General features: G+C 46.6%; 1 protein-coding gene, 2 non-coding genes and 1 pseudogene across 3 annotated transcripts; 2 read left to right on the top strand and 2 right to left on the bottom strand.

The window, feature by feature from the left end:
- Window positions 1–2,246: 2,246 nt before the first annotated feature.
- Window positions 2,247–2,754, bottom strand: LOC145499417 (uncharacterized). Its single transcript, XM_081478930.1, has one exon. The coding sequence runs from the start codon at window positions 2,747–2,749 to the stop codon at window positions 2,252–2,254; it is 498 nt and encodes a 165-aa protein (XP_081335056.1). The 5' UTR covers window positions 2,750–2,754; the 3' UTR covers window positions 2,247–2,251.
- Window positions 2,755–12,301: 9,547 nt separating this feature from the next.
- LOC145499542 (uncharacterized) lies at window positions 12,302–13,950 on the bottom strand (annotated as a pseudogene).
- Window positions 13,951–15,189: 1,239 nt separating this feature from the next.
- Trnam-cau (transfer RNA methionine (anticodon CAU)) lies at window positions 15,190–15,261 on the top strand. The gene has a single exon. It is a non-coding gene; the product is annotated as a tRNA-Met (tRNA).
- Window positions 15,262–15,723: 462 nt separating this feature from the next.
- Window positions 15,724–15,795, top strand: Trnah-gug (transfer RNA histidin (anticodon GUG)). The gene has a single exon. It is a non-coding gene; the product is annotated as a tRNA-His (tRNA).
- Window positions 15,796–26,454: the final 10,659 nt, after the last annotated feature.

Raw genomic sequence — 26,454 nt, 5'->3', positions numbered from 1 at the left:
TGTTGTTTGGCCAGTCGGTCCAGACGGTTGATCCCGGGGTCTCCACGCGCCAGACGTTTCTTCAGTTTGGTACCAGGTCCCATGTACTGATAACCGGGCCAATGAAACTCGATCCCAGTCTTGGCCAACCATTTTTGGATGTCGATCCCATACCCTCGTTGGCGACGGCGACGTCGGGTACTTCTCCTCGGGGGTGGAGGTGCCTTTTTCCTCTTCTTAATCCGAGTCATAGTCCAGTCCCCTTCTCCAGGGGTCTTCGAAATCTTCCCACCCTGCTTGTAACTTTTCTGCGGCTGACGGTTTGACCTTCTTGTACTTCTTTGCCTTGCCTTTGGGACTGTAACCACCGTCGTCGTAGTCGATACCGAGTGATTTCAGTACGCGTCTGGCTCTATCGGAGATGGGTGCTTTTTTCTTGGACGATAGGGGAGTTTTACCTAGCGTGACTGGTTTGGGTGGAATGGTAGGTTTGGGGGTTTTCTTCTCCTTTTTAAAACCTGACGTGGAGGGTATGGGGGTTTTCAGCTCCTTTTTCAGTCCTGTCGTAGAAAGGGGTTGTGGCGGGATGATCACAGGGGCTGCGGCTGGTTGGTTGACTCCCTTGAGGATCTGTTTCAACAGAGTTTCGACGGGTGCGTCGACCATGCCTTCGGGTTCTGTCGTTCCCTGGTACGAGATGGGACCGCTTTTACCCGTCCGTATACGTTTCACCAGTTTCCCTTCCTCGGAGGCGATGGGTTTGGTCATCTTAACGGCCATGCTGTCGGGGATGCGTTTGTCGTTCAGGATGAGATGTTCTTCGGCGGCCAGACGTCCGGCTTTGTTCAACAAGGCATTCTGGCTGATCTTCCCCTTGTAATAATCTTGCAGACGATTGAATTCTTGAACGGGCACCATCATGACTTCGTTCATACCTTCTGACTCAAGGTCGTGTCAGGAAACTCGGACAATTCTCTCAAGGCCGTCTCGTAACAGTCTTGCCAGTACCGTATGGATTCGTCTTTCTTTTCCAACTCGAGTTCGAGACTTCGAACGGTTCGCTTGCCTTTACCGCACTCCCTGCACAACTCGATGCACCCACCGGGCGGCGTGGTATCTCGTTTCGTTTGACAGGTTTGGCAGAAGTCACCGAACTTTAAAGCCATGTATTCTTGATACAGGTCGTGGTACCTCTTGTTCAAGTACTCGTACGAGTCTTTCCATCGGGCTTCGCGACGATTGGCGTCTTGCAACAACTGCACGAGTTTAGGAATGGTATTGTGGGACTCGTCTTCTCTCGGTGGGAAATTGGGTATGACGTCGATCCCCTCCAGCGGGTAACCGTCCTCACTGCGTCCTTTCACCGTACACAACATGCTTTGAAACAACCGTGCAAACCGCTCCAGAACCCCGCTCCGTTTTGGGTGAGGAGATGTTCTCTTCGACGCTTGAGGGAGTTTTTGCGTCTACCCACTTCTCGCAAAACGTTTTTATGTCTTTTCAGTTTCCCATAAGTCGTTGCGTTGATGGGGATCCTCTTTTTCAGCAAATTGAGAACCATCTCGCTGATGGCGTTGATCTGATCTTTGTCGGCGAATTGCAACATCCGTTGACGTTTGTTTCGATTGGCTTCTTTCAGGACGCGCGTCAGGAAAGGACGTTGTCGTCGTAACCGCTTCATCGTGGACTTATGCGTACGAGCGGATTGGTGTACTCTTTTTATCGCTTTCCTCGACGCCTGAAGGCCGTTTGAAAGGGTATCCTGCGTAAGACTCCTTCGATCTTTCCCCTGTTCTTATGGATATGTTTGTCCATTAAACCGAAGGGTCCAGCCAGAGCACCCATACCCGCGGCTCTCATCATACTCGCCAAATCACCCCCTTTCTGTCTCCTTCTTCGTCTCCTCCTCCTCCGTGCTGTCATGGTGACGAGTGAGGTGTACGACGCCGATCCTCGTCCTTTTATTTTTTCACATGATGGAGCATCGGAACGATTCGCCACTGCTATCCCACTTTTCGCCTCGTCTCATCCGTTCCAACATCCTTTTGGTATGTTTAGCTTCTTGTTTGGCTCTCAGGCTTTCGATGCCTTTGGTGATACCCCAAGCCGCCTTGGGTAAACCCGCCACCACAGTGCCGATCCCTTCTCCCCTTTGGTACCGTCTTCTTTTAGTGGTTTTAGCGGTTTTACGCCTTCTCGAAGACGCTTTCTTTCTCCTCGACCTCTTGGGCATGTTGGTTCTGAATGAAGAGGTTGGCCGCGATGTCATTTTTTATAGCGGCACGTGCCTAAATCGTAGGGCGTAGTCTCGAACGTATCGGTCGTACGTGGGAGATGTAAAATCCGTCACCACGTCGTCCAACGTTTGCATCTTGGTTAAAAACCCATCCAATTCCTCCACGCCACCCAAAGCGTAGTTCCTGAGTTCAGTCAACGTCTTTTCGTACGTCGTGTAAGCGAATTGGGCCATGTCCATCTTGAACGAATACTTCTTGAAATCGTTCCATCCTTTCAGTAAGGTGGCGAAAGCCGTCAATCCTACCACCGTGTACCCGTCTTTCCACACGGATCCCAAGACGATACTCACGGCCACCGTCAGTAAGGCCAGTCCGTTGAGAATGGCGTTGCACAATTTGTAGTAACCGAACATCTGCCTTCGACACCACCAATACTTGTGGTAGAAAGCGTACAAGACGTCCAAACGTTTCAGGGAATCCAAATCCACTACGGTGTTGAAAGGTTCATCCAATAAACAGACAGAAGTACTCATGACTCTTTTCCAACCAGTGCCAAACGTAGTCTGACTTTCTGTCGGGACGTTCGATCCTTTTAGCTTGTTGCTTGTATTCCCAGATCTCGTCCTTGAAGGCGGTTTCTACGGATTGGTTCAGGATGTCCTGGACCTGTCGGTAACTGTCGCACTCGTCCGCGATGCGTTTCATGTCTTCGTGATCCATGCTGGTCGCATCCCAGTAAGAGCGTGAGCATCGACATAGATGCAAAAAGTAGGGGAACCACTCGACTTCACTCCTCAACATCTTGATTCGAATGGTTTTTCATCGGCGAGGGGGTCGTCTTTTCTTAAGTCTCACAAGTCTTCGGATCCCTCGACCCACGCCTACTCCCACACCACCAATGGCAGCGGTGGTTCCAGCTCGGATGCCTGTTTTCACGGCGCGACCACCCAACGCTTTGGCCAATCCCAAGGCGGCCCCTTTACCAATGGGTAACATCGCAGACAGGGCATTCGCAAGAGCACCGCCCCATTGCTTTCTCCTTTTCGGTCGACGACGGCGTCTTCTCATGGTTGTTGTTGTTGTTCTCAGTTGCGTACACTGGTCGAATTGCGTGTGACGGTAGGACGTTGTCCGTTTTTATAGGTGGTCGTAATCGTGTTGGTGGTCGTGATGCCCGCAATGCGACGACCCGCGGCCGTCTGTTGTTGTTGGCGCAAAATCTCTTCCAATTGTTGCTGCATCTGGGCTTGGTCGAGAACACGGTCTCCTCGCCTCCTTCTTCTTCCTCCTCCTCGACCCGATCGAATCGACGAAGGCGGTGTGGAGTCACTACCACTTCCTCCGCCTCCGCCTCCGCCTCCGCCTCCGCCTCCGCCTCCGCCTCCGCCTCCGCCTCTGCCTCCGCCTCTGCCTCTGCCTCTGCCTCTGCCTCTTCCACCGCCGCTACCACTAGCGCTACTTCGTCTGCGGCTGCCGGAATCACTGGAGGACGTCGGTGTGTTTTGACGTGGGACGCGTCTCGGTCGTTTCCCTCCTCGAACGGCTCGTGCCAAAGGGGTGGACATTGTTATTCGTGGTGCCCCAACACCTGCCGTGACATTGGCGCGCGACACCGATCCAGCACTGCCGACACCCACCGTGACGTTGGTCTGCGGTGCACCCGAGCCAGCGGTGCCCACTCCGACGGGCGAGACATTGGGCAGGGGCGGTGTTGCCAGTGACGATCGCGGTGAAGGAGGCGTGTGCAGACTCGTACCCACACCCGCGGCAGGCGGAATCGGAGTACTCGTCCGATTCGGTGTCCCCCAAGGCGAATAATCTTCCAGAGCCGAGAAGTTGAAATCGTCACTACCATAAGAGCTCATTTTTATCCATGTACCTTTCTCTTTCTATCTTCTTCTCGGCGAGTTCTCGTTGTTTATGAACCAAATAATCGAAACCTTCACCGTTATATGCGTTGATGATGGACCGTACTTGACGGTAACTCTCGCATTCCGTGACCTGTCTCATCGGTTCGTAGTCCAGCTCGTGGGGGTTCATGATGTATTTGAGCCTGTTTTTACACAGGTGAATGAATAGCGGAAACCACTCGACCTCGCTCCTCAACATGATGGGGTTGCAAACTGATGGCATCGGACGAATCCTTCGTCTTTTAATACGTGACTGAGGACACGTTGATCGTCCTGACTGGCTGGATGAAGATCCAATAGCATGTAACCGTAAGGTCGATCGGTGACCTTGCGAAACGTGTCCAACACCTCCTGCCATTGCGTGGGAAACGATTGCAGAAGTAAATTTCGTATCCCCAACTGATCCCGAGGGTTCTTGAAGGCTGCGATGTAATGCGCGTTTCTGGAAATGGTCTTGGCGAATTTTCCGTTGGGGAATAGATCCTGACACAAGTAAATCACCGTGATGTTCCGATGATGCGAATGTTTGGTGAAGAGATCCAACACGCGCTTGTCGTTACCACCCTCGTCCATCAGATCGTCCAGGACCAACACACCCCCTCCAGGAAACCATCGGGGTAACTGTTCGCTGTCGGGGATGCCTTCGTAAAACTTGACTCCACCCTTCTTGAGCTTTTGGAAACCGTCTTGCCACGATCCGTAGCAGTAATGAATACTCTTCGGTGTCTGTTGGAACAAGTCGCCGTTCTCCAAGAGCAGTTTGGTGGTGAACACCGTCTTGCCGCACCCCGACGGACCCGCTATCAACAAACTCGACGGCGTGTGAAATTGAAACGCTTTGCGTCGTTCCATGATCATGAAATGGTCCAGGGTCTCGAGACGTTCCGTTTTTATCTGAACAACTTGGCCAATGGGGTCTTGACGGCCGGGATGCGTTTCAACAGACCCAATAGGGTGACCTTACGATTGAAACAGATGGGTTTTTTCTTAGCCCGACTCCTGATCTTGGCCATGGCCCTCTTGGCAGCGGCTCTCTTGGGACGTCCTTTTTTCTTGGCAGGTGCCGATCTCTTTTTTCGAGGTTTTTTCTTGGCGAATTTACTCAAGTCTCCGAACTTGTCCTCGTACCAATGCCTCTTTTTCATTCTTCTTTTCCTATCTTCCTTCTCGGAAAGCTTCGGCATGGCAGGGGCGGCTCTCTTGCGTTTCCTACGCGTGGTCACCGTCGCCGGTAATGCACCGGTGTCCAGGACGGACGGCGGTTGAAAAGACACTTGTCTTCTGGCGGGTTGAAGTATTTTCAGATTGAGTTGTCGTTTTGGCGGTTGGTTTTTCTTGAAATGAGCCTCACTGGGTTGAGGCGTCTTTCCACCCGCTTTTCCATAGCGTTTTTCTAACCTGGCTATCACGTCGTCCAAATGTCTATGCCCTTGAAACTGAAGAGCCATGACTACCACACAACCTCTTTTTCAAAAATGAACCTCTTTTATTTCGAACAGCTTACTTTATAACAAATGACGCACTCCTCGGGAGGAACCGCGCGTGTCCTGGTGACACGGGGTTTTACAAATCTTGCGCCAGGCCAACTCGTCCACGATCAGACGTTCTACCATGTGTCCTACTTTACGATCGTTCTCCACAAACTCGTTTTTCTTAAAACGATTCAAGAACTCGTTCATGTCCCGACCTTCGGCTCGGTCGATCAGGAACATCAGGGCGTAACCGCCGCAACTCTGGCTGAACAGGGACTGCAGACTCTTGCCGTTGTGAATCTGGTACTTGAAATGACGATCCAACCATGCTTGGATCGGTTCGGCGGTTCCGTACGCGTCCAACGGTAGACCGTAACTGTCCAGGATCTCGCACTTGTTCTTGTCGGCCCACAAAGCGATCCAATGCACGCCCGGTTTATCGTGAGGGTCCGTGTTCACGATGTAAGCGGTCGGTCCTTCTTGAGGGACTGTCCTGGGAAGCCGATCGCAAGGGACCGTGCCGTAAAAGACACAGCGTAGGGACGGATTCGTCCGGGCCAAATGATCCAATTGTATATTATTCAAGGCTACTTTCTCCATTTTTTCTTCTCATTGGTACACGTCGTAGATGACGACTCGGTTCTCGTTGATCTCCAGCAAATTCTCGAATTCGCCGTACAACAAAATGGTCAGGTTTTCTCCCGGATTGGCTCCAAAATCGATCACCAGACGCAGTTCACCTTCTTGCTTGGGGTTCAACACTGGACTGTCCAAACATCCATTGGCCGTGTTGTCAAATACAAACATGTTGCATCTCTTGCCGTCTCCCCAATCCACTTTCCGGACCATGTTTCCTTTTCCCCTGCACAACGCTCCTGAGGCTTGGAGGAATCTGTAGTAACCTCTCTGATCTTTACTGTCCCCAGCGTGATCGAGCTCCAAGGTCTCGTAGGGGTACTCTTCACCTCTCACCAATTGTTTGATGGAAGCCAGATTGAATTTTCCAAAATTGAACGGATTGATCGTCACAGTTCCGTTGAAGGCAGTTTGTTTCATCAACAACACCACTAGTCTATTAGGTAGCTTACTGTGGAAAGGATTGCTGCACTCGAAATGACGATTGTCGTTGGGATGCGAGTAAGTGCGAATTTCACCTCTCACCGTGGGGTAAGTGGCCACTCTTCCACCTTTCAGGCTGGTCATGATCTCTCGGTACACCGAGGGAGTCACTCTCACTTGAGACAGGAACAATCTCACTTTCACGTCGGCTTCAGTCAGTCTGAGAGTACTAGCACCGTCCCATCGGATGGTCCACAGGGCTGGGGCATTGAAGTACATGTCGATCTGGATCTGCACGCCAGGTAACAGTAATTTGCTGAGATGAAACACTTCCAGGAAAGGTTTGAACCTCAAAGTCACGGCTTCTCCATCTAGAAACTGGGCTCGTCCCTGGACCACATTCTTGAGATCTTGGGGTAAGGCAGTATAATGAGCATGAGGAGTACCAAAATCCAACATATTGGCGGTCAATTCATCGGCATCTCCGTCGTCGGGTACACCGAGACAGTTGTACCATCCGCTGGGTGTCAGGATCGATTCACCGTCGTCTCGGTCGTGGTTCAACAGGGTCTCGATGTAGGCTTTGAGGTGGTAAGTATCCGTCTGGGGGCTGATGAGAGTCCCATTCAATCTCACATTGATCTGTTTGAAGAGGGTGTGGGCCAGATTATTGGCGAGTCCCATGACATCCGCTGTCAGCAGATTCGTGTTGTTACTTTTCTTGACAGTCAATTCCACTTCGAAGAAACTCTCGTTCAAGTCGATAAAGTCTTCTTGAGGATCGACTTGGAAGGTCACGGGGTTGATCCCCGTATTGAACGGGTTGATTCTCACCAACCGTCGAGACGACATGCTGACATCCGTGGGAGGGGTACTGAACATGTTCAGGCGAGGGTTACGAACCCCCGCCGACCGGGCATGAGCCACGAGGTCCGTCATCGTCTACGTCGTCGTCTTCGTCTCCGTCTCAGGGCCGACTGCACCCAACGATAGTTCAGGCGTTTTGATCGGGACGGGAAGATCGATCCGCCTTTATACGTTCGTCGTATCGGAATAAGTCTCACGCGCCTCGAGTAAATGGGATTCATACTCCAAAGAGGTCTTTTCTCACTTTTTTCGCCAACGCCCGTTTGATCTCTTGCGTCGCTTTACGTTTCACGGCTCGTGTCGCTCCTCTCTTGACCCCGGCGAGTCCACCTCTCCAATTGGGCTTTCCTCCCTTACCGCCCGAATTTAAACCTTTCAGACCCTCCGTGGCAGCCTCGGTGATAAAGTCTCGTAGAATGCCGGGACCGCGTTTCTTGACACCTCTCCAAGCCATGCTGAATCCGTCTCCGGATTGCTTTATTTTATCGGGCTGAAATCGTACCAGCGTTCCACCGATCATTCTTTCTTAAAGTGTAACGTCACGATCGTATTGCCAGCTCCAAAGGTCGTCAGTTCTCCAGTTGTCTCAGCCACTTGCACTTCTATTATGTCAATGAGGTCTTTGCGCACGGGAATATATTGAATGTGGTAAGGCTCGAAATACTGGACACCCGCACCTCTTCGGATCAAGTTGACCTCTCTCAGTAAATCCGTGACCTGATTTCCCACCACGCCACTTCTAGCCACGTCCGAGTAGACGAACAAAGAGCGCGACCTGTTTCCCACCACCACCTCGAACGCCTTGTTCAGGTTCAGAAAACGCCAATTGCAATAGATGCTGAGTTTCAAATAACTGTTTCCCGTTGAATAGGTTGAGACCGTCCAAAAAACAGGTAATCCATCCGAGTCGTGTAAGTCCCCGACGACACCAATGTTGGGAATTTCATCTTTGAAGAATTCGCTCTGCAAGTTAGGCCCCAGATTATAACCGCTGGCGTTCTTTTCGAGCCATCCCATTTTACAAGCCAGGTCGACATTGATGTGTAATGCAGGCATGTCTTTGATCGGACGTAAGATGTTTTCGTTGTCCGTGACCAGGTCTTCGCCTTCCCACTTGAACTTGACGTAGGTTCTTTTCCCATCACTCGTGACATATTTGGATCCTAATTTGGGTCCGTTGTACTTGAAGACGCGTTGTCGATCGAAATAGGCGATCATGGATTTCATGAGTCCAACACCGTCCACGTTGTGAATCACCTTCTTGAGGTCCTCCGTATCGAAGTAAGCTTCTCCATACATGTAGTGGCTAGTCGATTCTATGCGTCTCCATGCGGAAAAGGCCAAGGTGACTTTTTTATCAGGATCGTTCGGCGTCAAGGAAGGCAACCTCACGTGGGCATCCGGCATGGCGATGCTACTCAATCCCACTTTCCAGCCTCCGTCTCCATTCAGGCGTAAGGGGTGCGGTAACCTGATCTTGAAATGGTTCGGTTTGTTGTCCGGGAACTCGCTCTTACTGCTGTGACTGGGTAAGCTGACGTAAAAATCACTCATCCTTTCTTGAAATGCAACGTGATCGTGGTCACGCCCGACGCAAAGTCCACCAGTCGTCCGTCGTTCTCAGATACCTGCGTCTCGACAATGTCCAAAAAGGTCGTGCGCACCGGTAGATATAGAATGTGTCTCGGTTGAAGGTCGACCACGTCCGGATCGTAACGCACCTGTTTCAACAGGTCCGTGACTTGATTCCCCGTCACCATACTCTGTCCCACATTCGAATACACGAACAAGGAACGACGCTCGTGACCGAACGCTTCCTCGTAACTGCGATCCAGGTCCGTGAACACCCAATTGATGAAACAACTCAAATGTAAGGTGTCCGGGTCGATCTTGTAAAATGTCTCGTCCCCGTCATTCTGTCCTATGATCAAGTCCGTGGCCGTGGGTACGACTTCCGTGGGAAATTCTTTCCTCAGGTGGGGTCCCAAGACGTAACCCGGTTGTCCGTTCTGTAATCTTCCCATCTTCACCCATTTCATCTTCTTGGCCAATTCGATGCCGATGTTCATTTGCGGGTAGACGCGTTTACCATTGATCAGGAGGCTGAGGCACGTTCTCGAATTGTCCAGGACGCATTCTCCATGCTCGGCCCGATGCATGACCGTGTACAGCAATTCGGTGGGATCGTCGGGTTTACTCTTTTTCTTGTACATCGTCACGTCGGCATCCGTTCTAGATCTCAACCTACGCAAGTATCGATCTCGTATCGCGTTCAGTAACTCAGTACCAGTCCTAGGCGTGAACTCCAAATCGCCCTCTCGCGTCGCTGAAGAGACCTGCGTGTATAGGTTTATGGAGGCGTTCACCATGTCGATCCACCAGATTTCAAACAGAAGAGAATCTTTCAAGTCCATCTTACGCGTCGCGGACGGAAACGAGAGGTCGCTGATACCCACTTTCCAGTCCGACTCTCTTAACTGCAACGGGTTCGGCAGACGATTCTTGAAACTGTGGGCCTTGTTGTCCGGGAACTCGCTCGTGCTGGCATTGCTCATCAGTTGCACGTAAAAGTCGTCGGTAGACTCATTCATACTTGAAGTGTAATGTCACCGACGTCACGCCCGATGTAAAGTCCACCAATCGTCCGTCGTTCTCGGCCAATTGCACCTCCACTATATCCAAAACGTTGCTGCGCACGGGTTTATATTGAATCTGATTCGGCTCGTACGTCGTCTTGGTCGGGTCGTGGGGGACTTCTCTCAAGAGATCCGTCACGCGATTCCCCGTGATGGTGCTACGACCCACATTCGAATACAGGTACATGGGACTGCGAGGCGGAGGGAGGTCCGGATGAACGACGACTCCACGATTGTAGGTCTTGGCGTATTCCTCGTCCAAGTAACTGAAGCGCCAGTTGCAATAGGGACTGAGCTGTAACGTCCCGTGACTGTCCAAATTCCAAAATTCACGAGATCGATTGCTGTCATGGTTGGTCCAGTCTTTCTTGAAATCAGACGGGACTTTGTCGTTGGGAAAGACCTTGATCATGTTCACGTCCAAGTGAACGGAGTAATACGATTCCTCGCGAATCAAACCCAACTTCTTGACCAGTTTAGTACCAAAATACACTCTGGGACGTTTTCTGTCTCCGGACTCGTCGAGGAACGTGTCGGTGTTGTCGATAATCAAATCGTTCCCCTCCCATCGGAACACGGGGTAGTATTTTTTCCCGTCCGGCGCTCGCAGACTTTCGTTGGCGCGATCCATGTAATGATACAGCCGTTCGTGAAAACGATGGATGAGGTATTGCATGAGAGATTTACCGCTCGTCACCTTGTGTCGGACACTGTTCAGTTCCTTCCCGGTGACGTAAAATGTCACGGGGTAACGATATGGACGCCACGTAATCCCGTCGTCCTGCAACCTGAACGTTTCAATGGTCCAATCCATACCGAACACGTAGTCGTCGTCTTCAAAGTCGTGCGCTTGAGTGACGGGTACTTGATGCGGTCGTGACGGAGGAATCGGGTAAGACACGCTCGCCAATCCCACTTTCCATTCCTTGTCGGATTCAAACAGGAGCGGATACGGCAGACGGTTCTTGAAACTGTGGGCCTTGTTGTCCGTGAACTCGCTCGTGCTGGCATTGCTCAGCAACTGCACGTAAAAGTCTTTCATTTTTTCGTCTTGGGCTTTTGGGTCACGTACAGTCCCTTTTTATCCACCCAACTGTCGTACTTGACTGGCCAACCTTTCCATCGCACCAAGACTTTATCCCCTTTTCGTTTGACGATCTTGTCGATGCGAAACAGATCGTCGTCTTTCACGTCCACCTTTTGCAAATCTTGCGCGTAAAACGTGCCCTCGACCGCCGTGCCGTCCCATTCTTCCACCTTGTACGTGGTGACCTTCCCAGGACGCACTCGACGTATCACAAACACCTCTTCGGTCCAACCGGGTAAATACCCTTTCTTGAATTGACGGAACTTCTTGTTCAGTCTCACACGATCCCCGACTTTCAGTGGAGGTCGTCTCGATTTTTTCCCTTTTTTCTTCCCGTAAAGAGTCTCCCACACGTCCTCGCTATTGGCTAAAGTCACTTGATCGGGAGCCATCTTGATACTGCGATGATACGATCGATTGTACCCTCGGACCAGATCTTGTAACACGGGCACATACGTCATCGTATTCTTCACGGTGAAGTATCGGTACATACGTTCTTTCAGGGTCCGATTGAACCGTTCCACTACACTGGATTTCGTATCCCCGCGCGTCGAAAAATGATGAATACCTTTCTGCTTCATCAAATCCTGAAACGTCTTGTTGTAGAATTCCTTCCCGTCGTCCGTCTGGAGATTGATGGGTTTTCTACCGCCTTTCAAGATCTTAGCCATGGCTTCCGTCACCGCTTTACCCGTCTTGCTCTTCAAGGGCTGGACCCAGGCGTGCTTGGAAAACACGTCCACCACCGTCAAGAGATAACGATACCCTCGATTGTACCTCGAAATATTGATCACCTCGATCAGGTCGGCCGTCCACTGCTCGTCGATGCCGAACACCACCACCGGGACCGTGGGAAAACGACGACGTCTGGGTTTGTGCAACGTGTACCCCAAATCCCGTTGCAGGACCTCGCGAGCACGTCGTACTGAGATCTTATTGGCCTGGGCGAATCGCGTCAGACCGCCCAGACTACCGGGTCTGGAAGGATCCCGATACCGTCCCAGTAACCTTCCGGTCGAAAGCGGCTTTTGCTTCTTCTTTTGACCTTTCTTCTTCATAGTCGATAAAGTTTGTACACGCACTGTCTCCACAACTCGAAACGTTGCTCCCGTACCTCGAGATACTTCTTAAATGAATCGGGTTGCCGTTTCAACCACAAGATATAAACCACAAAACGCATCACGTTGGGTTCGACGTCGGTATAGTCAAACACCTCCAAGGGCGAATCACAGACATTATCAGGGATGGGTTCACCCCGACCGTATCGCTCGTAAACTCTATCGCACTTGGAACACAAGGTGGTCCAACTCCATCGATCGGCCATGGTCGCACACACTCTCGAGATCAACCAACACAAGGCATGAGACATAATGATTTGAACCCAATTTTTTATTCACACTTTCTTATATGTACAAAAACGTCGTGCCTGATTGGTTCTTACGTAAAAATCGACTCTGATTGGATAAACGAAAAAGAAGGCGAAAAAGACTTAGTCCGAATCTGAAAAGTAATGAGCATAGTCCGTGTTCTTACATTCTTGACCGTACTCATTATCACAGTCCTCCTCAAAGGTATCCATGGCATAATATTTACAATTTCTCCAATCACATTTACCGGGTCTCCACCTCAGGGCTTCCTCCTCGTCCCCCTTCACATAGAATGCTTGGCGCATACTCTCTCTACACTCACCACACAGGTCATCCTCCGCGGCCTCGATGGCACGGAAGAAAAACCGATCCTTCCACAGATCACGCTGACGCATGATATCGTAGATCAACTCTTCCAACTTCAGACACGTTTCCCTGTTAGTGCACCTGTTGAAAGTCATCATCTCCTCCACCCTGGGACTCTGGTCTGACTCCCTCACCCGTCGTGACAGGTCTCGTGCGAACCGCAAGGGTTCAAACAGATCACGGATGGCATCGCTCATCATGTACGTGAGATTATCCGTGGCGATCAAACAGGCACGCTCGGCGTCCAGGGTGGGATCACTACAATGAATGAATTTGAATTGACCACTACCACTTCTGTACATCACGCGACACCACTCACCACAGAACAAAAACACGTGTTCGTTCTTCTTCATCATCTCCAAAATCGTACCACCCCCAGTCAGGACGACGTCTCATCAAGAGCTCAAAAGACCACAGACTATCGGGTACTCGACCTGACGGTTCGAAGAGATTGTCAAAAATGTACAGGTCCACCTTGGCATCTGGAATGGCGTCGAGATCTCTTAAAGTGTGTACCTTCAGATCCACGATCTGTTCCACGAGGTCCCGAATCTGGTTCGAGTTGCTATAGTAAGTCATCTCGACACCCCTCAGACAAACTCGTTAAACTTCTTTCCTTCTCGATCCGCTCGCTTCGTGATCTCCAAGCCCGACAAATGAGGATAGCAACTACGAACGCCCCAGTCAATCAAGTGTCTCTGGAGCCTATAGTACAAAGGAGAGACAAGACGTAATTCCAATTCAATTATCCTAGCGTGTAACGGTCTTTCGCCTTCTTTTTCGATTGTATCCACTACGTCAGAAGCTCGATTCAACTGTTGTCTAAGATCTTCAAGGATCTCTTGCACGTCTCTCTCATCCAAAATCCTACAGGTCATCACCGCGTCAAGAGCAAGTCGAGAATGATTCGCTGCGTCCAAACTGGATCCTTTTATACCCGCGCCGTGGATCCACTTTCACTCCGTACTTTCCCGGATCACGTGCCCACTTCAGATCCCGCCAATCGGAACGAAGACCGTCACATGATCCCATCACACTACACGTCACTGATTGGTCAAAAACGTCCATAAAGTCGAACAACGCATTCCATCACGAGTCACTTTTCAGTAGAAGTCGTCATGGATTCACACGTCGAACCCGTCAGGAAAAAGAAAAAATTGTCCAAAAAGAAACTGGAACTGCTCTTACCCAAGAGAGTGGAAAGAGAAGTAGGAGGTAAACAACTACAATCCACTTTAGATAGATGGTTATTCAAAAAACCTCGTGCCAGACTCCGTTTCAACGAACGCGTCCTCTTCAAAGAAATCACCCCGGACTCGGTCAGTTGGACCACCGTCCCTCTCAAAGGCTTCTCGCGACCCTGGAGCGCCTTTTCGATCCAACGCCAAGAAGTCAAAAGCCAAATGAAAAGTAACCATGACAAGCGAAGGCAAAGACCGACCCCCAAGAACGTGCGAAAAACCACTCACATCCTAGAAACCATGCGACGTGAAAACACCTTGTTGGGATACTAACTCGTTCTCTATCTTCACAGACTCAAAGCTACCTGCCATTCAAGGCGGACGCATGACCGTGATCAGAGACTCACCTCCTCGAACCATGCAAGTCCTGGAAGCCATGGGACTCGACAAATTCAAGAAAGACGACCTCGTAGAAGTACCCCCTGAAGTGGACGACCGAGGAGAATTCACCGAAGTCCAAGTGTTGGAGGAATTCGACCCCGATCAGTTCCTGAACCAACTGAAACTACAAGATTCCATCTGCCCACGTTGCATGGTACCCCTGACATACGGAAGCGTGCGAACCCCAGACGGTGGTACCTGGGAATATTACCGATGCCCCTCTTCCAGATTCTACACCAAGTGTTATGTGACCTGTGGCGTCAAAGAGGTGGGCACTTACCTGAGACGCGTCGAAGAACAGACCCACCCCTGCTACAGGAACATCGACCCGGCTCGTTTCCGATGTCTATGCAGCAAGTCCCTGGTCTTAGCCACCTCCCACTCCCAGTCCAACCCAGACAGGCTCTATCTCAAGTGTCCCAAGCGTACCTGCAAGTTCTTTCAATGGATCGACGAATACCCACGAGGAGTCGCCGAAGCCATACTGATTAATGGACAGACCCCAAACTAAGAAAAAGACAGACACAGTTTTTGTAAAAAACACACTCCGATTTTTATTTCACATTATTTTTTCAGTTTCTAAGAAAGGCAGGGTGGCGCAGTGGAAGCGCGTTGGGCTCATAACCCAGAGGTCCGAGGATCGAAACCTCGCCCCGCCCATTTTTAATTCACATTTCTTTTTTACACGTTGGGTAATTTGTCCTCCGCGTCGATCATGGTTCGCATCGTTACTTGATCACAATGGTTGAAAGTACTATAATAATCGTTTATTGATTGATATCCCGAAGAAAAAGAGGGCGCCGGTCAATAGGACCGTGCACACGTCCCACCCTGTAATAAGTGGAATGACCAATAAAAAGTTGTTTTTGTTCTATTTTCAGACTCCATGTCTCGATTTCCTAACCCTCAATGTCTATGGTGCAAGGAAGGATACACTTTCAAACACAGTATCAGAGACTACTTCCTGACACCCTGTTGCGACCAATTCTTTCACGGAACCTGTAAAGCCCTCCACACTGAGCGGTTGAAACCCTCGGAAAGACTCTGCCCTCATTGCAAAGCCGTGAATTTCGGACTGCCTCCCGATGACAACCCCAAAACCAAGTCCTAAAGAGGTAAGCGCTTCGATGGTCTAATGGTTAAGACGTTGAGTTGTGGCCTCAAAGACCCAGGTTCGATTCCTGGTCGGGGCATTAAATTTTTTCTTTTTTATTCCCTATAGAGACGATGAAAAAATCACGCAACAAACCATGTACATTCTCTCGTTAAAGGATCTTTATTAGTGTTACAGGCATGAATAAAAATGTTTTTTTCACTCCTCTGATTCTGGTGTTTTTACAATTTGTTTGACAAATGCTCGGTACGCCAACTCGTCTCTGTTGTCCCAACTGCTCTTCCACGCTTCCCATCCGTCCTCAAATCCCTCCGGCAACTTCTCCAAACACACAGGGTCTTTAAACGAGATGGACTGGTCAGCAAGCATCTTCTCAGACAGCATTTTTCTGAACCTCATCACCTCATCCGTCAGCTTCGTCACCTCTTTCTTCAGGAGGACATCCATAGCGTGAGAAACGGCGCATTTCATTATCTTTCCAAGAATACCGTCATGAACAGCATCCATCACCCTCGCGGCAAGTTCTTCTATCTTCTCCTCTTCAGAAACCTCCACCTTCGTCTCGCTCTCCTCTGAAGACATCTTCTAGTCGCCGATCTCAAAAACAACAATACTCACTCGACACTCACGCAAACCCTTTTATTCCCATCCGAACCTCGATTTCATGCACGTCACAACCTCGATCTCATGGATTGGCTATCGCCTTATTTGGACATGCGCGTCACAACCTCGATTTCATATTTCTCCTTATTTGGACATGTTGCCCTTATTTGGGCACGCGCGTGACCTGGGATGCAAAAGACTGCTGACCTGTGACGTCACTGCAGACGCATATTTTGATAACCCCCTAACTCATGAATATATTAATGAGCAAATCCGGCCCTCTGATTGGTCGAGAGCCTTTTTTAATGATATGCACGGCCTTCTGATTGGCTACGGCCCACACAAGCGTCCTATACTACTGTGGGTTTATGTAGTGGATTAATGAGATGTAGGCTCTGTGGGTATATGTAGGGGAAAAATGAAATGCAGGCCGTGAGGGGATATTGGGGGTATATTTAGGGGGGTGGTTGAGGAAGAATACTTGGTTAAATATCCAGGAGGTGTTGTTTTAATAGAGATTAAGAGAGATCTGTATATTGCGGTGGAGTTAACTGGCCGCCCCACCATCTGGGTGGTGTCACACTTATAAAACGAAAGAACAACAGGCTTGGTTGTGAGCCAATGAGAAACCACTGACATCATAGCCAAACGGGACAAACGAGTTTCTGACACCGACTGGATTTGATTATTTAAAATGGCCGACATACCTTAATTTAAGGCTATAATATGCTAATTTGCCAAGGATTCTTTATATGCACGCTTATGTTCTGTAACGGCTTTGTAATTTATGCTATACATACAGTTACAGTATATTAACATAAGCGTTCACCTTGTGTATCTTGAGTTATAGTAGCCAGATTAAGACTTGATTGGTAAGGGTCATTTAAGGTTCTCTCTGCCATCTAATATTACACGTTGCAGCGAAAGGGTGGTTCAAATTCGTCGACAACGGCTACCGTCTACGAATGCGTACGAGCGAAAACAACTTCCGGTGCCTCGCCGCCTAAAGCATCACAATTTTCAATGTTATTCCACCAGATATCGTTGTCCCTGCAACATTTAGATTTGAGGTCAATTAAGTGGCGAGATCCTCGAGAACTGCATGCTATGGAAAGAAAAACACCGTTATAATTACTTGGTTTGGAGCGGGAAAGCCCCGAATGTCAAGACCTATCAACTCGCCATGTTCAAGCACGCGATTGATGACGATGGCCACTGAGGAAGAAAAAGTAAACGACTGCCGTGTAGTAATGGGGAAGATGAAAAAGTATTGCATCGGCGAAGTAACGTAAACGAGATTGTTTCAGCAGGAGGGAGAAAGTTCCTACCGAAACGCTCGACAACTTAATCGCTGAATTAAAAGAACTTTGGAAAAGGGTTGCAGTTTATGTGATTTTTTACGGTTTTTACACGATACTCTCATCTGCGTTCGATTGGTCTTGGGATAAAAAAGCATGAGCAAAGCACAAAGCAGCCACTTAGGATGACAGACCCCACGTCAAACAAGTGTGTAGACCTTCCAGCATCCGAGATGCAAATATAGGGATCTTGACAATGGCGACGGCAACGCCGAGGACAACGCCTTGTAAAATTGAATTTGTCCAGGGTGCCTGTGGCTTTAAAATCTCGCTCAGACTAAGTATGCAATGACGGCGTTCAATTCTAAATGGAAATACGAAAAATTATTAGTTCGACTCACCGCGTTCGCGGTCATTTTGCCTTTTTAGGGAGTTTAGGAAACCACGACGGCGACGGCGAGGACAACGTCGTTAAAAAAATGAACTTATATTTTACCCTACCCGATTCTCGCGATACCCTTAAGTCATTTAGTTTGTTTCTCACTGTCAAAATTATCTCGAAACTGAATATGGAACACAGCGTTGAATTCGGAAGATCAATTTTAAAAAATTAGCCGTTATCGTTCACGTTCTCCGGACAACGCAGAATTTGGTCATTTCACGTTGTTGTTTTGCAAGGGACGGCAAAGAAATGTACCAAGAATTATAACGCACGTCCACAGCCATTGTTCTGCTCATTAAACCTATTGTTTAGCGATGTTCCCGTTGCCGTTGCCGTCGTGGTTTTCTTAAACTCCCTTACTGTTTTGCAAAGGACGGCTATCAAATGTACAAAAGGTTTACTGAACACACCTGTAGAGCCTTTGTTTTGCTCATTAAACCTTTTGTTTGGTGGTGCTCATTGACATCGTGGTTTGCTCCAGACTCCGTTCACACCACGCCGGAGGAATTTAAAAACGTATACAGCTTTATTTCTACGGTTAGGCCTACGGTCCAGAGCAATCCGTCATGAGAAAGGAGCTTTTCGAACCGCTTTTCAAACCGGAGGAATTTGAAAACGCCGGCTTTGAGTTTCGTATGGACGGAAAACATTTCAAAACGGACCTTTTCGAACACTATAGGATCAGGAGAATCACGTGATTTCCCTGGGCGAGATTTCCTCAAACAAAAATATAAAAAACGACCGGTGTTTGTTGTGTTTTTAAATTGCTCCGGTGTTGTGTGGACGCTTACTATAAAAGGCTCCTAATAAAGGCAGTAATCAGACGGCGTTCTTCAAAGAGTCCAAAGAGAAAAACGTTGGAGGAGGTCCCGCGCAAAGGAGAAATGCACCATAAATATTCATCGCAAACAAAATAAATATTTAGGAGTGGAACTCGATCAAGTTTAAAATTCGTTATATGTTACTAGCATTATCACAAAGGCTAACCCGGCGGCTAAATAAAGTTTTACTTTACTTACTTTTACTGTAAGATTTATCAGAAGGAACCTGCATCGAGGGTCCATAATAGGGTTTTCAGATCCCACTTTCCCGCCCATTTTTCCTGTCAATCCCGCTATCCCGCCCTTTTTTGCCTGGAAATCCCAATCCCGCCCACTTTTCAGAGACGTTTCTGCTTTAATTATTAATTTGTTAAATTAATAATTAATTTAATTATTAACACAGAAACTATTTAAAAATAGATATCATATAAAAGATCACAAAAGAATTCAGTGGGTAGCAGATAAGTAAGCAGGAATGATTATAACGTTTCTTTCCGTAAAAGGTTTACTGCTTTGTTTTCTTTTGTCCACGTATCAGTGGAAGAAAAAGATTGCTCATTCCCATATTTAAGAGATGGCCTGTAAATACACTCGACAGTTTCTTTTAAAGCTTTCAGCGTCTTCACTTCACTTGAAATCTGGGCTCAGAACTTTTCTTTCCTAATGATGGCATTCCTGCTCGCGCATCCTTTTCGTAATATATGGCGACGCAATTCGTAATATCGCATACTTCGTACGGTAAATCACTGTCACTGTCATCCGGTGTGGCCATCCTGGTCCAAACAAACCAAGCGCTCTGGAAAAGGTCGAAAGACGAGAAAAACTAGAAAGGATCGGGAGACCAAGATTACAGACACAAGCGTCGAAAATGTCGGAAATGGACAGATGTCATTGATGTCAGAGGTCAACACAAATGGTCGCAATCAGCAGGAATAGGACTTAAAGACCTCATAGGTCCTCATACAGTCTCATGATGCTAACGAAGTCAAGTGATAATGGATACGTTTGACAGAACCTGACAGGATACAGAGCTGTTGCCATTCATTACTTAAAACCCGACACAGCTGTACGCACGTTTCTGCCAGTTTTTGCGCTGGTCAGAGGTCATGTAAGAATTGAAATCTCATACCCCGCTCGGTTCTCCCTATGAATCCCGCATCCCAACCATATAAAAACACGAAATCCCGCTCCCGCTCCTAATTGTAAATCCCGCTTCCCGCCCCTGTTTTCAGCTCAAATCCCAAATATCACGGCGAAAAAAAGCCAAATCCCGCATCCCGCCAAACCTATTGGGGACCCTCTGCATCGTTGCCCCGAACACATTTAAGAAAAACTCTTGTTATTTATTAGAGACCATCTGTGTGGGATTCACAAACCCAAAATGAAATTCATGACATCCAAATCTTGGGTATACAATTTATCATCGAATACCAGGGTATGTGATTCGCATACCTAAAAGGAAATTAATGACATCTAGATCTAAGGTGTAGAAAGACAAGCCGCACGTTTTGTTTAACATTTTTATTATCCAATACCAGGCTATGTGACCAGTAGTTTCTTGAATGAGCTAATAATTATAACGCATCTCATTAAACTGGTTCTGCAACCATTTCTCATTAAATCAGTTATCAGTTCATGTGGAACCAAGCCGGCTATATGCCTGATACATACTACTTCCGCGACGGTCGCTACATGTAACATCAGGAGCCATAATCGGGGACGGAGACCGTAAGTCTCGGGATTCGCGCGCACCTATGATATGGGACAATTTTTCTATTTTTAGAACAAATTGCGCCATCCTGACGTCATACATCCGCGCGGATTCACGCACATGTCAGGGACTCTCGCGTGGATGTTGTCACGTTGCGTGAAGAAATGGTGAGAGTTGAGAGATTCTCTTGCGTATTTTACACAGCGATGGCAGGGAATAAGGCATGGAATACGAACCAGGGCGCTTAAATGTAGTTTTCTGATCTGAGCTAACGGAAAAGGTGGGTTTTTCAGGGTCGAAAACAAGACTTCAATCTCGCGCTGGGAATGAATAATAAGATCTGCTCACGCTAGTTGTAAGCTTAAGCGTATGTTTTTGCGTTTGCTCTGACTTAAGAATATAGCAAGAAAACTCTCTACTCTGGTATCGAGTTAATTTGTGAGTTTCTCAGACAATGGTTCATCATAACCAAAACCTGTTTTGACGGTTTCTTATTGTTTCTGCTTGTTTGGTGAGTTTGCAAAAGTTTTTGAAAGGAAAGTCTGACGCGTGCAGTTAGCTCATTTGCATAGTGCAGCTCGTGCACTTTAAAGTCCGAGTCGTTGTTTTCAATTGTCAACAAATCTTGACAAAGATTTCTTTCGTTATCTTTTGTGCTGAGATACTGTAACAAATTTCACGAACGCAAAAAAGGCTACTAACATCATGTGTGCTTCTTCAACATAAGCATAGTGAAGTTTTACACTGCGAAAATGAAAATAGACAAGGAGTTTTGATAGCTCGATCAACAAACTCGAAATCGTTATTCCAAGTTGATTAAAGAAAGCGTCATCGTAACTTTGCTGATTATTTCTGCTTTATTCACATATTTTCAGCTTAGCTTTAATATGTTCTCAAACATTTATCAATCTTAAACATATTTAAAAACTATAGAGTTATTGTTTGAGTTCGATGTACGCTTTCACACGAAAGTGCGGCGGAAGTACAATTTAAATAAATAAATAAATAAATAAATAAATATACATTTATATAGCGCCATTTTCCACTAATTGTCCATGGCGCTTTACAATACTTTAAAATTAAAATCCTAATTCTTTAAAACCTAAAATCCTAAATCCTAAAAGTTAAAATCCTAAGAATTAAATACGCTATATAATACAATTAGGCTACAAATAAAGCAAATAAAATTTGTCATGTTTACTGACTGTACTGAAAACACGCATCGGCGGGCGCTCTCATTCATTGACAACAGAGAATTTACTTGATTTTTACACGAATAAAACTGAGCAGTATCTACGGACGTAAAGCTATTGGGCCTTGATGAAACATCAAGCGTTGCTTAAAATTCAAGCGAAACTCAAACTAGCAATTATTTTGTTTTACTTTTCGGTCGCGATAGACTGACAAATTCCTCGCAAGCGTGTGGCAAGAGGAGCTAGGAAACTATGAAGCCCTGAAGCTCTGCTATATCTAAATATATCCAACTAGTTTTTTGCTGTGTAATGGAAAAGCTGTTAATCTTCAACATATGTGAAATTTAAAGTGGAGTAATGTACAGCTCATGTAAAAGAAGTATCCGTCGGAACACGACTTGATCAGCGATATATATAAGCTTACAGCGGAACATGCCTAAATTCGACACTGTCTTACTTCACTCAAACTGGAGCAGCTTACGACGAAAATACTTAAGCAAAATTCCAACAGACGTGAACGCGTTGAGTTGTGGGCCAAAACCATGAAAATTTTCGGGAATTTCGGACGCCATTTCCCCCGCGCGACATCCGCAAAAATCCTCGCAGCATGTACGCGCGTGTGCTGCAGGCGATGGCGCAATTTGTTCTAAAAATAGAATTATTGTACCATATCATGGGGACAACCCCAATACTAGAAATGGCGCGCGCTTACGGTCTCCGTCCCCGATTATGGCTCCTGGTAACATGCAACATTCGTTAGATTTAGAACAATTAAGATTGCAGAAAATGGACATCAGAGAATGTGCTCTAGTGACGGTTATAACTTATTTCTTCTGTAATCTTTGGAGATCAGGTGCTTTTCCCTTGTCTACTTTCAGAGAGTTCACCCGTATTTTATCGCGTTCCGCTATTTTGTATTTTAGTCGGTTTTCAATTCGTTAAAGATGGCTCTTTGAACGAGAATTCGTCATCAATTGCATCTTTGGTTAGTCGACTCAACTACTTGATGGCGAAATCTCAGAAGATCCAGCCGATGAAATGTCTTATTCAAGGTGGGTGATATCATAGTGAAGCGGTATTCTTCAACTCATACCGTCCAAAACCCAAAGGTCTGGTTGTGCTATCTTGCGAGAAAAACTAGGCCACCTCTTTACATCTAAGTGCAACTCCACCGCTGTGGAGATGCATATACGAAAATTTCAGGAGTCTTCTGCTCCGCCCCTGGACGGAGTTAAAACTATGATGCTTGGATGGTGAGCGTAGTTGACGTGATGGAGTGTGGGCTGTAAACACATCACGAATGTACGAAGGTACATAAGCGATACGAGTTACCTCAGAAATTTTCACTAGTTTCAATTGACTGTTGATCAGAAAAATAAATATACCGTTGAATTATGCTATCGCTATTTTCAGGAGGATTGGAGTGGGCTCGCTACTTTCAGGGAGTCTACTTTCGGAGTCAGCTACTTTCCGGATTAATGAGATGTCACTGTTTTTCGTTATGTTGGAGGGAGAATCGCTAGTTTTGGCGATTGTTACTTTCGGAATTTTGCGGTATCGTAATTATAAAATTGATTATAACAGCAATTGAATTAGGATTCTATTTACCCTTTTGTTTCGACGAAAGTCAGCACTTTTTATTGTTCACTTCGCAGATTTAGGTGTAGTTGCTACTCTCCACTTTACTTTGATTCCGCTTCATGTCCTCGAGGAAGCTGCTGCTGTGATAGCGCAATAGACAACCTGTGACAAAAGTGTCGGGATCCCCCCTCCCCCCTCACCCCGCCCCCTCTTGCGTTTCAACGGATAAAGGCGATCAAATCTAGACGCCGGTTCTGAGGTGTTTTCCTTCGGATAGAAATAAGAGGAAATGCTATTGGTACACTTGCCTTCGTTTGTGTAGATGGTCCTGGCGCTAAGAACCAAGTTTTGGAGGTCATCAAGTCTCGAAAACTGCAACACCTACGCCTCTCTTATAAACATGAAGCATTCCAGAAAGTAAAACACAAACTGGATTTAACAGAACAACCATACCTTGCCAAAATAAACTCTCGCTAAGGAGAAATGTAAAAGGGCTATAAACACGCGTCGAAATCTTGTGCTAAGGTGACGAAATTACCATCCAAAGAAGTCCTTGAGTTTTCTTTCCTGCTTTTCGTTTGTGTGCTCCTCCACTTCGTATCCAGCTTTCCATTCCTAATATAAAAGCGGCTCGTCCGCAAAGAACGAAGTCTTCCCCGTCGTCGCTTGAAACATTGCAAATTGCTCTCAAAGCTCTAAGCAGTGAGTTACAGTTGTCGAACGAGCTCGATCGTAGTTTATTTCGGAGTCTTCCGAACCGAAATTTAACTCTGACTCCAGTGATGAAAAAGAAATGATTCTGAAACAAAGCTTGGACGTTTTAGTCCCAAACTATATTGGAACGATTAGTTTTGTTTTCCATTTTCTCGAGCAAATACAGAGAGCTGATTGAGGCTCCATTGTGTTTCGTTCCTGGGTAGACGTCATCAGCAACCGCCGCCCCAGACTCCCTAAAACGCGGTCGCACAACACTTCAAGCGCGACTTTGAAAGGGCATAAAAAATCGAGGATTAAATTCAAAATTTTTTCGCCACAATGCTTAGAATAACAAGTGGATTTGTTTTAGCGAAAAAAAAATTGAAGGGTTAGGTGTACTTTAACTGTTGCTGGTTAAATTTACTAGGAAAGTAGATGATGATTACTTTCAATATTATAATGCGCCGCAAAACACTCGCTTTTCCATCCACGTCTCATTATATTTGAATATAATTTCCCTTAAATGTCAAACAATTTAGATCTATAAACACTCAAGATAAACAATTTTACTGTTTTTCTTCACAGAGGGGAGTAAGGTGGAAGAGCTATTTAGAGAAAGGCTCATCAACAGGGAGAAATACATATTTCTATATTCTGAAAATCACACAGTTTTTTCGTACTCAATTTTATAATATTAGTTAAAATGTCTTAAAAGATATGGAACGATTAATTAAAGTCTCGAGTCCATTTTCAAACAATGAGATGAAATGTTTTCCACAGTTTCGTGTGGCGGCAGGTGCCGCAATAAACATGGCTCATAATTAGTTTCTTAAGATCAGCGCTCCCGGCTAGATAAATTTTAAATGGCTTGACAAAACAAATAAACAGGGAACTCCTTATACGAAACTCTATGACCAAAACTGGTCCGGCATCTGTAATGGATATGACACCTTATAATAGATTGGACTGAAATGAAGGCAAACCAAGTATACCCTATGTGATAACGCTAAACAAGTTGCCTTAAGCTTGGTCCAAAACATCTAGAAATTGCTATTATTAATTACTTGAGAGCGAGCCGTTTGTCGTTAGCTACGGGTCATGCAGTTAGCGCAAAGGCCACCTTGCTTTTCTGTAGCTCTATGTTAACATTGTGACAATCATATCGCCGCCTTAAGGTGGCTGAACACAGTTTTTGATACCTGTGTTTCATTCACCTTTTTCCCTAAAACCCTTGATCTCTCGGTCGCCAAAAATGGCAGCAGCAAGTTAACAACACAAACTTTGGTTTTTTGATGGTTAAGCTGACGTATGTGCCGTTGCCATGGCTACACGAATAAAAATAAACAGGCCTTTGAAATCGGTTTTGTTTATTTGTAGAAAATCTAGTCATTAGATTTTCTTTATAATTTGCATGCAACAAGTTTGTAACGATTCTCACAAGTTAACACCATTTTGCTAATAATTTAACAGAGAGATCTTTAATTATCCCTTGTTGAAGGTTTACTGGAATATCTAGAGTTTCCTTTGTTAAAGTTCAATTATTTTCAATACTCCAGTTACTTATTTCCTAAAGTATTTTCGTGCCAAATTTCGTGAAATTCTAATGAGTGGTTCTCGAGAAAAAGGCGTATTTCCGAGAGTGCAAATTTTCATTCAATCGCAATTTTTTGACTTACTACGCATTCGCTGCATTTAACTGGGTTCTTTCGGTAACAAAGAAAAAGCTGAGAATTGCTGAGTTCTTTGCATCTTTACCTTTTCCAACATATATTTGTGATAAAAGACTAAAGCCATCAATACACTGCGTTCAGTTATAGAGAAAAATAGCACAGATACTGCGGGTGCTGAGTAAATGAAATGATCGCTCTATTGACGGCATGTTTGTATTTTTGCAATCCTTGTGCGCGCGCTGAATTGCATTTCCAAAAGCGGGCGCGAAAACTGTGTTCGGCCACCTTAACCATTTGACTCCCAAACGCGAAAAAGATGTTCTGAGCGACCACGTTCCTCAGTAACACTTGTGACGTCATCACGTTTCGCAAAAGGCCAGGTTTTTGGTAGCAGTTGATAGAGTGCTCACAAAGTTCTTGCAAAGTATACCTAAACAAGCACCATGAGATCAAAATTCGGGTTAGAGACGCAGGCAATAATTTACCTCAAAAGTAAGTAACGAGCAGAAAGTAGCCGGTAATTAAGCCAATAAGCTTTCAAAATCCTATCCGTTGTTTGCCTTGCGCCTCATATAATGAGTTTCTCTTTGCAGTCCATAGTTAGTTTTGTTGTGGCTTGCAGGTCGAGAATGCGCCAGTTGTGATAAAATGCACTAGCATGGCTAAAACTAACTCACGATGTTAAACTGATGCCAGAGGAATATTAATTACTAACTAAGGAAG

Source organism: Orbicella franksi, chromosome 10, assembly GCF_964199315.1.
Source record: "Orbicella franksi chromosome 10, jaOrbFran1.1, whole genome shotgun sequence".
In the NCBI taxonomy this organism is placed as follows: domain Eukaryota; kingdom Metazoa; phylum Cnidaria; class Anthozoa; order Scleractinia; family Merulinidae; genus Orbicella; species Orbicella franksi.
Note: the sequence above shows the minus strand (reverse complement) of the source record. Positions and strands in the feature narration are given on the sequence as shown.

Bases quoted from the DNA above. Each gene is read 5' to 3' on its own strand.
- LOC145499417 (XM_081478930.1), bottom strand. From the start codon at position 2,749: ATGAGTACTTCTGTCTGTTTATTGGATGAACCTTTCAACACCGTAGTG.